The sequence below is a fragment of the Zonotrichia leucophrys genome, chromosome 1 (genome assembly GCF_028769735.1).
Source record: "Zonotrichia leucophrys gambelii isolate GWCS_2022_RI chromosome 1, RI_Zleu_2.0, whole genome shotgun sequence".
Lineage (NCBI taxonomy): Eukaryota > Metazoa > Chordata > Aves > Passeriformes > Passerellidae > Zonotrichia > Zonotrichia leucophrys.
Window position 1 is genome coordinate 7046172 of NC_088169.1, and position 14183 is coordinate 7060354.

The 14183-nt window shown below is 40.2% G+C and overlaps 1 protein-coding gene across 7 annotated transcripts in view; it reads right to left on the reverse strand.

The window, feature by feature from the left end:
• Positions 1-3571: 3571 nt before the first annotated feature.
• The window catches only part of KDM6A (lysine demethylase 6A), a 152919-nt gene continuing 142307 nt past the window's right edge, over positions 3572-14183 (reverse strand). For 4 of the 7 annotated variants that reach the window (XM_064706278.1, XM_064706261.1, XM_064706287.1 and 1 more), the window contains 3 exons: positions 9543-9669; positions 8447-8617; positions 3572-6206 (listed from right to left, as the gene is read on the reverse strand). In XM_064706278.1, coding sequence (XP_064562348.1) covers positions 6177-6206; positions 8447-8617; positions 9543-9669 — 328 coding nt within the window. In that variant the 3' untranslated portion in view covers positions 3572-6176. The other 3 variants (XM_064706253.1, XM_064706297.1, XM_064706306.1) reach the window with 1 other exon arrangement.

Genomic DNA, 14183 nt, shown 5'->3' on the forward strand with positions numbered 1-14183 from the left:
CTTACCCTCCAGTAGCCAATGTTCACTCCTACCTGAGGACCACTTTGGGAACTAAATAGGTTCCAAAGAGTGCCTTAGGTTCCTAAATAGGTCATTTTTGCACCTTGCTTGCAGGCAGGTGACCAAACCCTGTTTGCACCCACTGCCCACCTCTCAGCCTTCTCAGGTGCCACAAAAATCCTTCAAGTTACTGCTGTGAAGGTCAGCCTGTGGGACAGCCCAGTGGCAGTGATGTTCTGGGGGAACAAAACTACCCCAAACCCCTAAATTTTATGTTAAAATTGAACAGATTAAAGCTCCAGCAGCATCCAGGACATGAGCTGCATGTTGCACTCAGCATATGGTATCGACAGCCATAGCTGACTGACCACTGCCACAGGAAAAAGGCCACTTTCCTCAAAGGACTACTGTTTCCCACTGATTTGGTGATGAAAAGAAAGAGGAGGAAAGGGGTGAAAAGATCCTTTATGCCTGTTCATTTTCTCTGTGTCCACAAGGCTGAACTAAATGACATCCCAGCCGTGTCACTGCACACATCTTAGGCTGCTTCTTCTCTCAGTCTTCTCTCGTGGTGTCCCTTCCTGACTCTTTCAATGATTTTAAGTTTTTGCATGTACTTGGAGCCAGCTCTCTCCTGCCACGTTTCAGTGCTCCCATGGACTCTGGCAATGGCTGAGCTGTTTGGGTGTGACTCCTCCAAGAATCTTCCAGCTCAGTGCATTAAATGAGTCTGTGCTTTTAGCCCACTTGTTTAACCATTAGCCCACCCATTAACCCTTGCCTGGGATTTTGTTACTTTTAAATTGCTCTGTCCTACAGCTTGAAAATACCTTCTATGAGGAAAAAAATAAAAGGTGGGATGTCATTTGAGAGCAGTGCTCCATCCTAATAAAAAGCAGAGTGTGCTCTTCTGTGAGAGGAACCAGTGCCTGTCAGGAGCTTGGGGGCAGGACAGGAGGGAGGAAGAGGGCTCCAATGATAAATCCATTTTCATGTCCCCCAACTGCTGTGCATGCCCACAGCCCCACTGTTCCCCTGGCAGGGCCAGCAGCAATTGCATTTTAACCCTTTAAGAAGGTCCTGGCAGCAGGAACTGCAGTAAAACTCTGACACTGCTGCCCTAGGGGGGCTGGGAGCTGAGCCCTCTCTGCTGCTGCTGCTGCCACAGTGAGGTGCCTCTTCCCATCTTCCAACCCTTCCGTGTTTTTATGGCTTCCCAAAATAAATATGGGTAAGGGCACCTCACCCCTCACCTCCACAACTCATCCCTGCTCCCTTTGTCCCACTGCAATGGGAGAGGCCAGCACTGCTCCTCCTAGGCACAGGACAGCTCTTCCCTGCTGTGGTGACAAGGGGCAGCTCCTGTGGGGCTCAGGATGCTCCCTGTGCCCCTGTCCTGACACAGCTGTGCTACACCTCTCCCCATGTCCCTGTCACCACAGGGGCTCTGCCCAGCAGCTGCTCTCCCTCCCTCTCTCAATTTTCAGCTTTGCGTGGAGTTTCCAGCACCAACAAGGAAATGTCATGTTCCACCTCCCCCAGATGCCCTGCTCTCCCCTCTTTTTGGAGGAATGCCTTTGTTTTCCTGCAATGAGGCTGCCCTGTGCCCTCCCCCTGCATTGCTGCCTCATCCCTGGCACCCTGTGCCCTCCTCCACAGGCCCTGCACTGAGCTCACCTGGGGCTGAGCTTCAGCTTCATTCTGTGCTTGAATTTGTGTGGGCACCACCCGCACCCCTCCTTCCTCCACTCAGCCCCAGCACAATGGGAACAGCCAATGCTTGGCTTTGGCCTGTCCCTGAGTAAACCCTCACACGCACCAACCTTGTCTCCCTGCACTCTGAGCCGGAGGGGTTCCTCTGCCTGCTCCCACACTGGCTAAAGCAGCCATGGAAGATCACAGAATCATATTTAGACTCATCCATAGACTTTGGAGCTCATCTAGTCCCAACACCCAGCCATAGGCAGGGACTCTTCCCACCAGACCAGGTTCCTCAAGGCTTTTATCCAACATGGCCTTGGACACTGCCAGGGATGGGGCATTCAGAGCTTCTCTGGGCAATCTGTGCCAGGGCTCCCCACCCCCTTAGGGAAGAATTTCTCCCGAATATCTGAGCTAAATTCCCCTTCTTTCAATTTGTAACCATTCCCCCATTCCCTGTCACTAGTTTCTGGCAGAAAAGCTCCTCTCCAGCTTCTCTGTAGCCCCTTCAGACTCTGGAAGGTGCTCTGAGCTCCTCACACAACCTTCTCTTCTCCAGGATGAACAGCCCCAATTCCCAGCCTATCTCCATAGGGGATGTGCTCCAGTCCTCCTTGTCAACTTCACGGCCCTTTTCTGAACCTGCTCCAACAGTTCCTGGCCTTCCCTTGGACAAGTCCATCTTACATGAAGCTTTCCTACCACACTCATCTGCTGCTCCCATCATGGCTCTGCTCTAGTTCCACACAGAATGGTTCTGACCCAGCTAAGCTCAGGTTTAAACACCCTCCTCCCTCCTAACCCCTGCACCCAGTACCAGGTTTAAAAACTTCCCAGGATCAGGGCAGCAACCAAGGATGAGGATCCTCTTCCCTGTGGTCCTGGCTGAACCCCTGGATTTTCCTTCTCTTTATTAACCAATAAATGTATTTGTGGCCAGGGAACCACCAGCTGTGAAATCCCCAAGCCTTGCCCACCTTTGACCCAAGAATCAGCTCAACTTAGCCAAGCTGTGCTCATTTAAGCAAAGCATCATCACTTTAATGCTACTGGAAAGTCCTTCTTCCACATGGCAAGGCACAGATTCAGGGTACTTTGTCTTTAGGATCCACAAGTTCTCTGTCACACAAATTCAGGAAGCTTTGGGATTTCCTGTCAGTAAATACTTCTCACTTTCTAGTGTTTTTAATCTAAATACTTCATATATAGATACCAACATCAATACTTCTAAACTGTCACCACTGGTAGGACTTCTCCAAAAAAGCAAAGATAAACTGCTCCCAAGTTATGTAACCAGAGGAAAGCTTTAAAACCAAATGCTGTTGAATATATTTAGGGAAGGACTTAATTAAGCTCACAAACACACAACTATTTATTCCCTCATTTAAGGATCCTTTTTTGTCAAGCTCCTCAAGGACAGTTCTCAGACCCACCACTCAGCAGCAAATGTTGCTCTTACTTTCTGATTCCTTCTTATCTGTAATTCAACTTTATACTATTTTTTTAACACCTATTTTTATCTCTGGTTTTATCCACCTCCTAACAGCATCATTTTTCTCTCAGCCTGTAACTTCATGAAAATTCTTGCAACAAATGCCACGTCTTCGGCCATCTTCATCTTAAACCTGGCTGCTACTACAAGTAGTAGCTCCAAGCAGGTCAGAATCACTTGCAGTAGGGCTCAGCTGTGGAGCCCAAGGGCCCCAAGACCAAGATTCCTTGGAAATTCAGCTCCAGACCCCAGCCTCCCCCTCCCTGCCCAACTCCTGATGCTTGGAGACACCCAGAGATTACAAATGCCTCACTTGGCATCGTGTGCTTCGTAACTGAAGAAGCAGAAAGTGCTTCTTAAGAAGTACGACTGACGAAATATTAACTTGTGCTTTTTTAATAAGGTGAAACGAAAGCATTCTAAATCATAGCAGCTTATAGATCCAAACTGTTCATTGCTTGGGAGCAGAGTGGGATCAAGAAGTGTGGAAACTGCAAAATATTAAAGCCCTGCAGCAATTCCAATTCATGACAACCCTTCCCACAGCATGAGGAATGCTGCCTGATGTTCTACTGATTTGGTCTACTTGCTCATTGGCAAAATATGAATATTCTTCCTTGGCAATGCCATATCCTCTTTTCCAAAGGGGAGGAAAGGTACAAAGCCCTTCTGATTAGCACACAGTAGCTCTTTCCCTAATTAGCAATGTTCTTTTACAGCACTGAGAAATGAGGACCTTCTGTTTACCATTAGTTGAGGTAAGTGTATCTTGCTTTTATTTGGGTTTAAGACTACTTTAAAGGAGTAGCTTTTCAGTTGCAGCATGGTTTGTCAAGATTACAATATTTATGACTGCATAAAATACATAAGTAAAAAAAAAAATTATGATTTGTAGAGTTTGTTATCAAGAGCTGAGACTTACACCTTTACAGAACTGCAAATACTGGCTTCCTAACTGCTAGTTGATAATTTTGCTGGCAAGAACATTTCATTATGCTTTTCTTTAATCTCTACACCCTTTTGTCCAACTAGTGAGAACTAGCAAGAAAGTCAGCTCTACCTGTGGTTAAACTGTTGTAACAGCATTAGATAAACTGTGCTGATTCTTCATTAAAACACCCTTCAGTTTGAAGCTACAACATAAGAGGCGATTCTTCTTGTTCAAAAAAAAGGAACTATCTGCATGCTCTGTGCCTGGAACACTTCACATTGATTACAAAAAATTCAACAATGCAACCACTAACATACCCCACTAATGAAAAATTATGAGAAAGTGTTTGATGCAGAACCTTCTGCATCAGTCAACTCTGATCGATAAGGAAGCTATCAATTTTGAAATTTAGATTTAATGCATTTTCAAGAAGCTAATGAGAAAGGAGCAACTTAAAATAAATACCATCATTAAAACTGCAAACTGTTACAATGATATATTATAAACTTGTCCTAAATAAACCTAGTGCTTCAAAAATTTACCAGTGAATTCGTATTACAAAATATGTGAAAATACAATAGAATACCACAAAACAACGTCCTTTTTTTGGGGTCAACAATGACGCCAAGATGATTCAGTCTTAACTTTTAAAATTGTTAATAGAACATATTGTAATATATAAGTTGCAATTTGGTTGAAATCTAGAGAACATCCCCACCAAAACTCAATCTTCTTCATTCCTCCTCTAAAACTAGTGCCAAACTTCCTGTCAAAGTTGGTATTTTCTTGAAGAGCTTTAAAATTTAGCCGTTACTTATTTTCTACTACTACATTTTGGCAGCAACTATTTATTGGTCTGTTATTGCAAAAAGTGCAATTTAACAATAAACCAGTCTGAAGGTCATTCTATGTCTTGAGGATACATACCATATATTTCTTTAAAAATAATCATACTTTTGTAAGCAATACTTTACAGTAGACACCTCAAATCTACCATAGATGTAAAACTTAAAACGAGAAAAATTTAGTCTCTAAATCTTTATACACATATTTATATTCGAGTTTCTATATATATTATATATATACACAAGCACAAGAGTATATATAAAATATATATAATCAGATTCAAAAAAGAACAAAAACTGGGCACTGTACATAAAATCTTTTTAAAACTCAAACAATAGAAAAACTTTAAACATTAAACAATTTTAATAAAAGTTTCTGTACAATGCTAAGCAGTTTTATTTACATATAGAAAATGTAATAGGAGTAGTGTTTGAAATTACAGAACTCCTTAAAATTTCAATGGCAGGTAATCTGGAAAAAATAACAGCATTCCATTCACAAATATTTTCAAGCAATAAATATGTATTTATAAATAGTGTAAATTTACATCAAGATTAGAAACAAAAATCACAAATCTGAAGTTTATTCCTTAGTCTATGTGCAACCCATTTATCTTTGTGACTTGGCTGTTAATTGTTTTAAATTTTATTTAGGAACCAAAAGTGTAACCGTCATGGTTTCAAAACAAGACAGAAAAACATAAAAGCAGTAAAAAATTTATATCACCTAACTCTTCACATTAAAAAAAAAAAAAAAAAAAAAAGAAAAAAAAAGTTGCCCAAAGAAAGACTTAAAATTTCTAACTACCTTACAAAGAAATGACCAGCTAAGCTAGTACTTTTTCCAAGGGAAATTCTGAAGGGGGAAAAATGGATGAAACCAACTCATCAGCCCAGAAACAGAGAAATACAAAAGAGGTGGTCTTCAAGTCAGTAGTCTGTATAATGTTGCCAGTTTTGTCAGATATATACAAAACATGGAATTATTTTTTTGAAGTACAGCTGGATGAGCTTTATTTGTTTTGAGTTCTGGAGTAGGAGGCAGTGCTCTCTCCTGTCCAGTTGGTTGACACTCCGCACTTGGAAGGTTGCATAGACACAGCTTTCAGCCAGCAGCCTTACGGGATAGCTACAAAAATCAGTGGTGCAGAACTGGGTCACTTCCTGAATATCAGAAAAGTTTTCATTTAATGTCCATGAAAAAATGTCAAGATGAGGAGGATGGCAATGGAGGAGCCTGAAAGAGAAAACATTAAATTACCTTTTCTACAAGGGTGCAAAACTCTGTGTTTAACTAAGACCTGCACAAACTGTAACCATGAGAGTTTAGAAATCACACACACTATTCATTTTACACTATAGGACACTTTAGAGAGAACAGTGGCATTTTTTTTCCACCTTACTCAAATACAACATGTATTTTATGAACACTCTGCATTAGGATTTTGCCTGTACTGCAGACTGGAGTATTCTGTAGGGATGTCTGTGTTAATATGATGTGAGCAGCCACAAGTCTCACTGTGGCAGCAAAGGCCTCCATGTGGCCTCAGTATAGATATATCTTTATACAATCTAAAACAGGGATTCTCAACCTGTTTACCAATGGGGAGATGGTCCATTTGTGGCTCTCCAAAGTCTGTGGGCTTAATTTTCCCTCCTCCCCTCTACCTGAGCAATAAAATACCCTCCTAAGGTTAAGGTATCTATCTGTGGAAGGGGTCTCAGATTCTCTGACATGGGGACAAAGTGCATCAAGAATGAAATGAGGTGTCTTGTTCCTGCTGGCTGCCAGGAGGCCCAGAAAATGACCTAACTGCTTCCCAGTACTGCACTTTGTGGCATTCCATCTAAATACTGAGTCCCTGATGGCATTTCTTCCTCTTTTCCTGCTCATCTGTGCAATCCCTTTAAAAAGCTCCTCACAGTCTTTAAAGACACTTTAAATCATACCAGAGAACCCAGCTATGGTACTCTAACACTGGCTCATCCCTGTATTTGCTCCTGGTGCTTTACCCCAGTCTCTCTCTGGCCTAATTCACCTTTGCCAGCTGAGATTATCTTCATCCTGTGACTTACAACAAACCTTAACTCTCCTCCTACATCTGACAGATGTCACTTCTGGGCTATGACTCTTCCCAATTGAGTGTGTATCCCCTTTGAAAGAAATGAATGGCACAGCAACTTCATACAAGAACAATTATCAATGTCCTTAGCCTTAGGTTTTGGTGGGGGAAGGAGCTACTCACAGGTTGAGAACCCTTGTTCTAGGGACAGAATCATCACTGTTACCTATATAGTGTATAAGCACAGACAACAAAATACCCCTCCCTCCCTCTCATCTCCATACAGAAACATTCTTCCCCATTTCCACTCAACTGGATGAAGTATCTGAGAACAGGTGTTTATTTATATGATTTTCTATAACAGATCATCACTTGAAATTGCAGCATTTCACAGACTATAATGACAGTGACCTTCTAGAAGCATGAACTGAAGTTTAACCAAGCCAGGCTCTGTGGGACTAATGAGGAGAATTAAATTCAGAGGACATGGTCCCACACTCTGGCTAGCCTCTACTGATGAACCCTGAGGCCTTAACTCAGAAGGTCACAACTTGGCATGCCACCAACACATGAAATAACTAAACACACATTTTCTGCAGCACCTGGAAATGAATCAAAAGGCACAGCCCTTACTGGGCTGTCATATTAAACCCAACATGAAATTCCCATAACACTTAGTCCAATGCTTGTCTCCTTTGACAGAAAGCCAAGGCTTATCAATACATCCAGCATCACTTTCATTGTGGTTACAAAAAAAAAGCCATCTTTGCCTGGAACAATGAAACCTGGGTGAAATGTTAGGACAGTTGTGCTGACGCAGTTCAAAGCAGGAGGCTGCCATATATAGCACAGAGCTATAATGGCAAAGAGGCTTTTTGCTTTAAATTGAAATGCAAAGGAGGCCCCAAGCCAAGAGACAGAACTGTTTGAGAGCATCCACTTGCTAAGCAGAAGGACAGTGCTGATTTGGGAGGGGATGGGTGGGGAAGGGGAAAAAAGGGTCTGAGTGCATAGGATGCTCTGCTGCTATACTGACTTCATACCACAACCAATGTATTAGAGATGCTCTTGAACCTGGTGCTAGTTTCTCCAAGCTTCACTGTCCTGATTCTTCCCATCTCCATCTGATCCAGTTATGGTCTTCAGGTGATCTCTATTGGATTTTTAAAGCCACAACTTTATGAATTGTAACATCATACTTTTCCTGAAAACTCAGTGGTTATGTTCTGCAGTAAGTTACTGTAGTATTTGACACAATTCTGACTCTTCAGGTTTTGTTCTGCAAATATCACACACAACCCAAACCTCCATTTGAATCAGAAAGTCCGTGGTACTCGTACAGGGGAGCACCAAGACAGTCTACAACTGCTTTACAAATAATGTATTTATGCACCCACTTATTAATTTGACTTACTAATGTAAATTGATCATAGACTTGCATCAAGTCCTCCATTTTGTACTGTTCTAGCACCACAAAGTTTTCCAGGTTCGTGCTTATCTTTCGTGCACAGTCTTGGCAATGTACAACATAGGTCTTCCGAGAGTTGCTCTCACTAGTGACAAAAAGCAGATCAAAGACTTCCACCTATTAGACAGGAAACAGAAAGCCAAGCGTTACAATTTCATTTTTTAAAAAGTTAAAACCATGAAAACAGTGTTTTCTTCAAGATTTACAAGCTTACCCTGTGCATGCAAAGAGAAAAATTAGATTTGTTCAGGGAAAATCTATTCTCCTAAGGTTTGGGCAGAGAAGTGAAGCAGGGTAACACCACTAATATTACACTTAGGGTGTCTGCATGAACAGCACCATGGGAAAGCTTTGGGTCAATATTGACAAAGCAGGATTCATTTGCTGAATAGTAAGGTGAAGATTTCAAAAAATTATACTTATTTTTCCTTTTTACTGTCTGCTAAAGAAGTTTGTTATTTATTTCCTTACTACTGAGCCACATGCTCATCCTGCCCAAGAGGCTCCTTCAGAAACTGATTTTTAGGGGGTAGGAAAATGTTTTCTTTTAAGCTTCATGAAAATTATTATCTAATACTTTAAAGCAACTATTAACAGTAAGTAGAATGAAAAAAATTCAGCAAAAAGGTATGTCTTGCAGAAAAAAAGGACTTGTCTCTCTTCTGGCTGTGCTGGTGACTTCTGAAAGGAAGACCAATACACCTTCAAAATGAAGCTCAGCAGATCAAATTTTATGCAGGAAGGGATAACAAGATTTTATAATAACTGAAAATTGAAAATCGACCCAGTGAAAAACAATGTTGTGGAAGTGCTGTGGGAGAGCCTTCAGCAAAATACAGCCCATGACTAGAAAAACATCTGGATGAGCTCCTGGAAGGCACCACTGCATCACACAGATGTGCTTAGAGCACAGAGCAGATGTTGCAGCTTAGAAGCAAACTTTAAACATCATCAACAACAAAAGACAGGGCAAAATTTAAATAAATATTACAAGAGTATTGACCCCACACATTTTTACTGACACAACAACATTTTCACTGACCTCACAAATGCTACAGTAATGAGCTGGCTCATCCTTTGCTCGTCCATGCCAGACAATCTCCTTTCCTGCAGCAATCAGAGCTTCCCTCAGTGTCTGACACTGTTTGAGAGTTCTTAACAGGCAGTACCTGCAAGCAAAAGCAGTTGTGTGCTCAGTTCAACATTCAACTGGAGAGTAAATCTCGAGAAGGCTTCAGCTTCTTCCAATTCCATGCACTTGGAGCTCGCTCATCCTCTGGGATTTCAGAAACAGCTGCCTAGAAAGAATCACTGGACTCATGGCTTGGGGAAAAGTCACACCTTGTGCTTCTGGACCTCTTTCAGGTACTGCAAACAGGCTGTACCTTTCATTTTTGACTGAAATACATCAATGCTCTTTTAAGCACAACAGAACAATGTGTTTTCAAAAGCAATCCATGTATTTTATTTTGAACCATAACTTTTTCAGCAAAAAGTTAGCTTGAACTGCCAAGTTCAGCATAGCTGTTCACATTTTGTGTGCTATAGCCTGATCCCAAGGACTCTTTTAAGATCCTAAAACTCCTGTTACTTTCTCTGCACTATTAAAACTTCATTATCCCAAGTTTTCTGAAACCCCAGGAATCATTTTACACACAGTGGGAATAGAATCTATGAACATGTATCTTCTCCCATGCAAAAAGAAAAAGGATAGGTTAGTATTATGAAAAAAAATTGACAAAAAAAATAATTCTAGCATTTATTTCATGAATGAAGAGAATAACTGTTCAAATGTCAAATTAAAAACCACAATTCCCTGTCATGCCCCCTGTAAAGGCAAAAAATACCTAAATTATTTTATGTCACAATTTTATACCGTTCTCGTTCTTGCAAGAAAATGTAACTTGATTTCCAGCATTTTATGAGCTATGTGTGTTCTTCAAAAAAAGCTGGCAAAATAGGTCGCCAAATTTCTAAATTACAATGTTATTTACAATAATTTTAGCTCTCAGCTACCCTATTTATTTGAGCTGCAGCCTTTGCAGCCTTCAATTTTCTCCTCCACGGGGTGGTTATGTTACATGCTCATTAGAAGCAGAAGGAAGATTGAAAAAAATTAAGGGTAAAAACAAACACTGGACAGAAAATGAAGTGCTCAAGAGTTCTATCAAGTGTTTTCAACTTGAACCTTCTCCCATTAGAGCCTGAAACATGTAAAACATACATTCTCTATTTTTAAAAAACACATTGCTTTACACTCATATTGTTCATCTTCACTAAAAACATTGGCTTCACTATGGCTTCACTAACACCCTCACTGTAAGGATAACACAAAACTGAAAATGTGTTTCTCTGCTAAACATCTCATTTTCATGTACCCAATTCCAAGAAAATTATGCAGCTCATTAAGCTGTAACTCCTTCAACACTTTTGAAGTTTGATGTGAATTTGAGTTATGATGTTAAGGCCAACCACAGGTGATAGATGAAGTATTAATTCATTCAAGTGTTGGGTTATTGTGCTCCTGACAAGCTCAATAATTTTGGAAAAGCATTCATTTATGCAACACAGCCTGATTATTTAAAATAAACTTAAAAGCTACCATTCTTCTTTTCTGCTGTTACTTGGAAAAGTCTCTGGGCATCCCAAAGAGCAATGCAAGCACACCTGCCACCATTGTTCTCCACTCCTGACTTCCAAAGACTTTTCAAAGTGTTATTATGTTCAAAGTGGTTTCTATTGCTACAGTTGTGAAAAATACCTGCCCAGAATGAACTCTCTTACAACACTGCTGCAGTGCTTGCCAAATTCACAAACAAAGCAGAAAACAATAGCTTGAAGATCAACTCCCCCTCCTTGGATAAAATTCAGGTCGTAGTAATGAAAATTGAAAATGTAAATGTTAACTATTTCATGCATTTAAATATGAGAGAAAGGATACAAACTATCACTGTCAATATGCAGCACAATTTCCTGATGTTTGGGAAGCCTTAAGAAAGCCAAAAAAGTTCCTAGCAAAGTCAGCTAGGTCAGGTGGGGTCAGCTTTTATTATTGCAGGCCAGTTTTTACTCTGGTACAGTGAGAATTCAATTGGAAGAAAATCTAGACCATCCCCCTCTCAAATTCTTTGCAGGTATGGCATAAATATAAGAGTAAATCATGTCCAGTCAAATTCAAATATTCAAGAGAAGAGAATTAAAAAGGGACATAATCCTGATTTATTCTAGAAGGGCAGTGATAAAGCCATTTGAATACTTAGATATTCAGTAAAACTTCTCAAAAGTGTGGAGACCATCCCAATGGTAATGCAGAACCGACCTCTCTGTACCTTCCAGTAATACATCTTCCCTGATACTTAAAAGTATTTTACCTAACTTCATGATTTTGTGCAAAATTATTTCTCTCATGTCATGTTCTTTTACATTTCTGAAACTATTTCTGTAATAGAACTTAGTATTTCAGTTACTTTGGAATTAATTTTTTAAGCTTTTATTACTATGCTCATTCTACCTCTAAAATTCTTCTCTTCCTCAGAGGCATTTGTAAAAGTCCTTCTGGCTCCCATCTAAGAGGTTTGCAGTTAATTTTTCTTTTTGTGAGGGCTGTCCTCCCTCAGCCAAGTTTTAAATAATTTTTTCTGCTGTGTTCCTGCTCACGCTGCTACTGTTAAAACCAAATCTTTAAAAAACATCTCATGAGAAAGTTTCAGGTTTTGCTCTTCGACTTTTATCTTGCAAGACAGCACTGAACTGCACATTAACTAAAAATATAACGAGGCATCAGATTTCTTCCAAAAGCAAAGTTTCCTTCTATTACTTTTCCTCTTCTGCTACTCCATTTCTTTCCATCACTAACCGGGTTCCCAATATTTGTATCTATGCTCAAATTTTAGTTTATTGACTCTGCAATGGTTACTTTCACACAACCCACTAAAACATATTTGTATTTATCTTTCAAACTGATTAGAAGTTACTTTTTATCATTTTTCAAGAGCTTATCTTTTGTACTATGCTGATACCTAAGAAGTCCCAGAGAGAGAAGTCAAAACCACCTTAACACTTTATGTATCTTTGAAATGCAATTTTTGACAGACCTGTGCTCAGCAAAAAGATTATGAAATTCAACCAGCTCTATCAAAAATGACTATTTTTTCCAGCATTTTTATACATATGCATACACTCCCATACACGTAACTCACAAATGTCTCTTTTTGTACACAGAAAATCCAGGTGCTGTGGACAAAGCCACGATCCCAGATAGTTTTTCCTGCAGATAAGGAGCCCACAGGAAAATTATGCAACTGCTTCTCTCTCTTAAGGAAATTCATGAAGGTTTCTGCATTTCCAGTGTGTTTAGAAAGCCAAGGTCAGACACAGGCTGTGCTGACATTGATTTCTAGGAACTGCTATTCCAGAGCTACAGGAGTGACCACAACAAAGTTATCTCAGGCTGCTGCTACTGGACATTACAGACCAGAGCTAATCATCCCCTCTTCTTCCCCTCTGCAGCCACACAGGAACTTGAGTTTTGGCTGACAACTAACCTGGATGGGGGAGGCTTAATCCAACTAAACTGGAAATTATTTCAGTTGGAAAAAGCAAATGCACATCGACACCCAAAATTTCTATCTGCTCCTCAGCCTCTGTTTATTTGTAATATACACTAAAGTTTGAGTCTCTTGCTAGAAAAAGCTGGGCTGCTGGCAGCCAGCAAGACAACAGCAAATTACCATTTTGTCCTCTGTGTTTCTCCATAACCTTTTAAGTCTTGGAGAAGGATGCTGTGCTCAGTCGCATTCTTCTCCTTTCAAACCCAAAGCCATGGCAAATGCAAAATTACAAGTGGCCAAAATACCAAAATCGTATTTTTTAAGAACATTCCAGAACTGCTTTGAGCCTTACAATAGATGTCTGCTGGGCTTTGTATGTATTTTATATAAATAAAGATAAAAGTGAAGCTTGTGGATTTGGTATTTTTAAATGGATTTTTTGGTTTTCTCCCTCCCACACTCCCCTGAATTTTCCCCTGTTTCTCATTTCTAACTACTCAATTTCTCTTCTCCTTTTTATGACAGCTGGCATTAGGAATATGAGCACTAATTGTTTAATTGAAGGGGCAGGACTGCCAGGCCTTCAGCAAATACTTTATTTACCCTGAGTATCAGTTCCTAGATTTTAGAAAAGTATTCACAAACAAATGCTACCCTATAATCAAGCTTTAGAGTTAGTATAAACCTCCCCGTTGTCAACTTCCAACATTCTCAGTTCTTACAAATTTAACATTTCCCCAATGCCACCATTCTGCAACAGATGTTCAAGCCTAAATTAAATTTCTACTGTAAAAAGATGTCGCACTCAGATGTCACCAAAAAATCCCATTGGGGAAAAAAAGACACTCTTTTTCTTTGCCCTTTTTTTCACAAATAAATTCACCTATTTTTTAAAGCCCATTTCAAGGTGAATAATAAAAAGATACAATGCTTGTTGATCCAGTATGTTGGTAAGACTAAGAAGGGTTCAGAAGTGCTTTGGTAGAGACTCAGGCAAAGCAGAGTGTGCTGCTACCAGAGGATTCTCATGATGAGTAATACGCTTTGGAATTCATTCCCCCACTTTAAGACAAACCTATGTTAGGCTGAAATGTTCATTCAGTCCCCAACCTCAGTATGGTGCAATATGATTT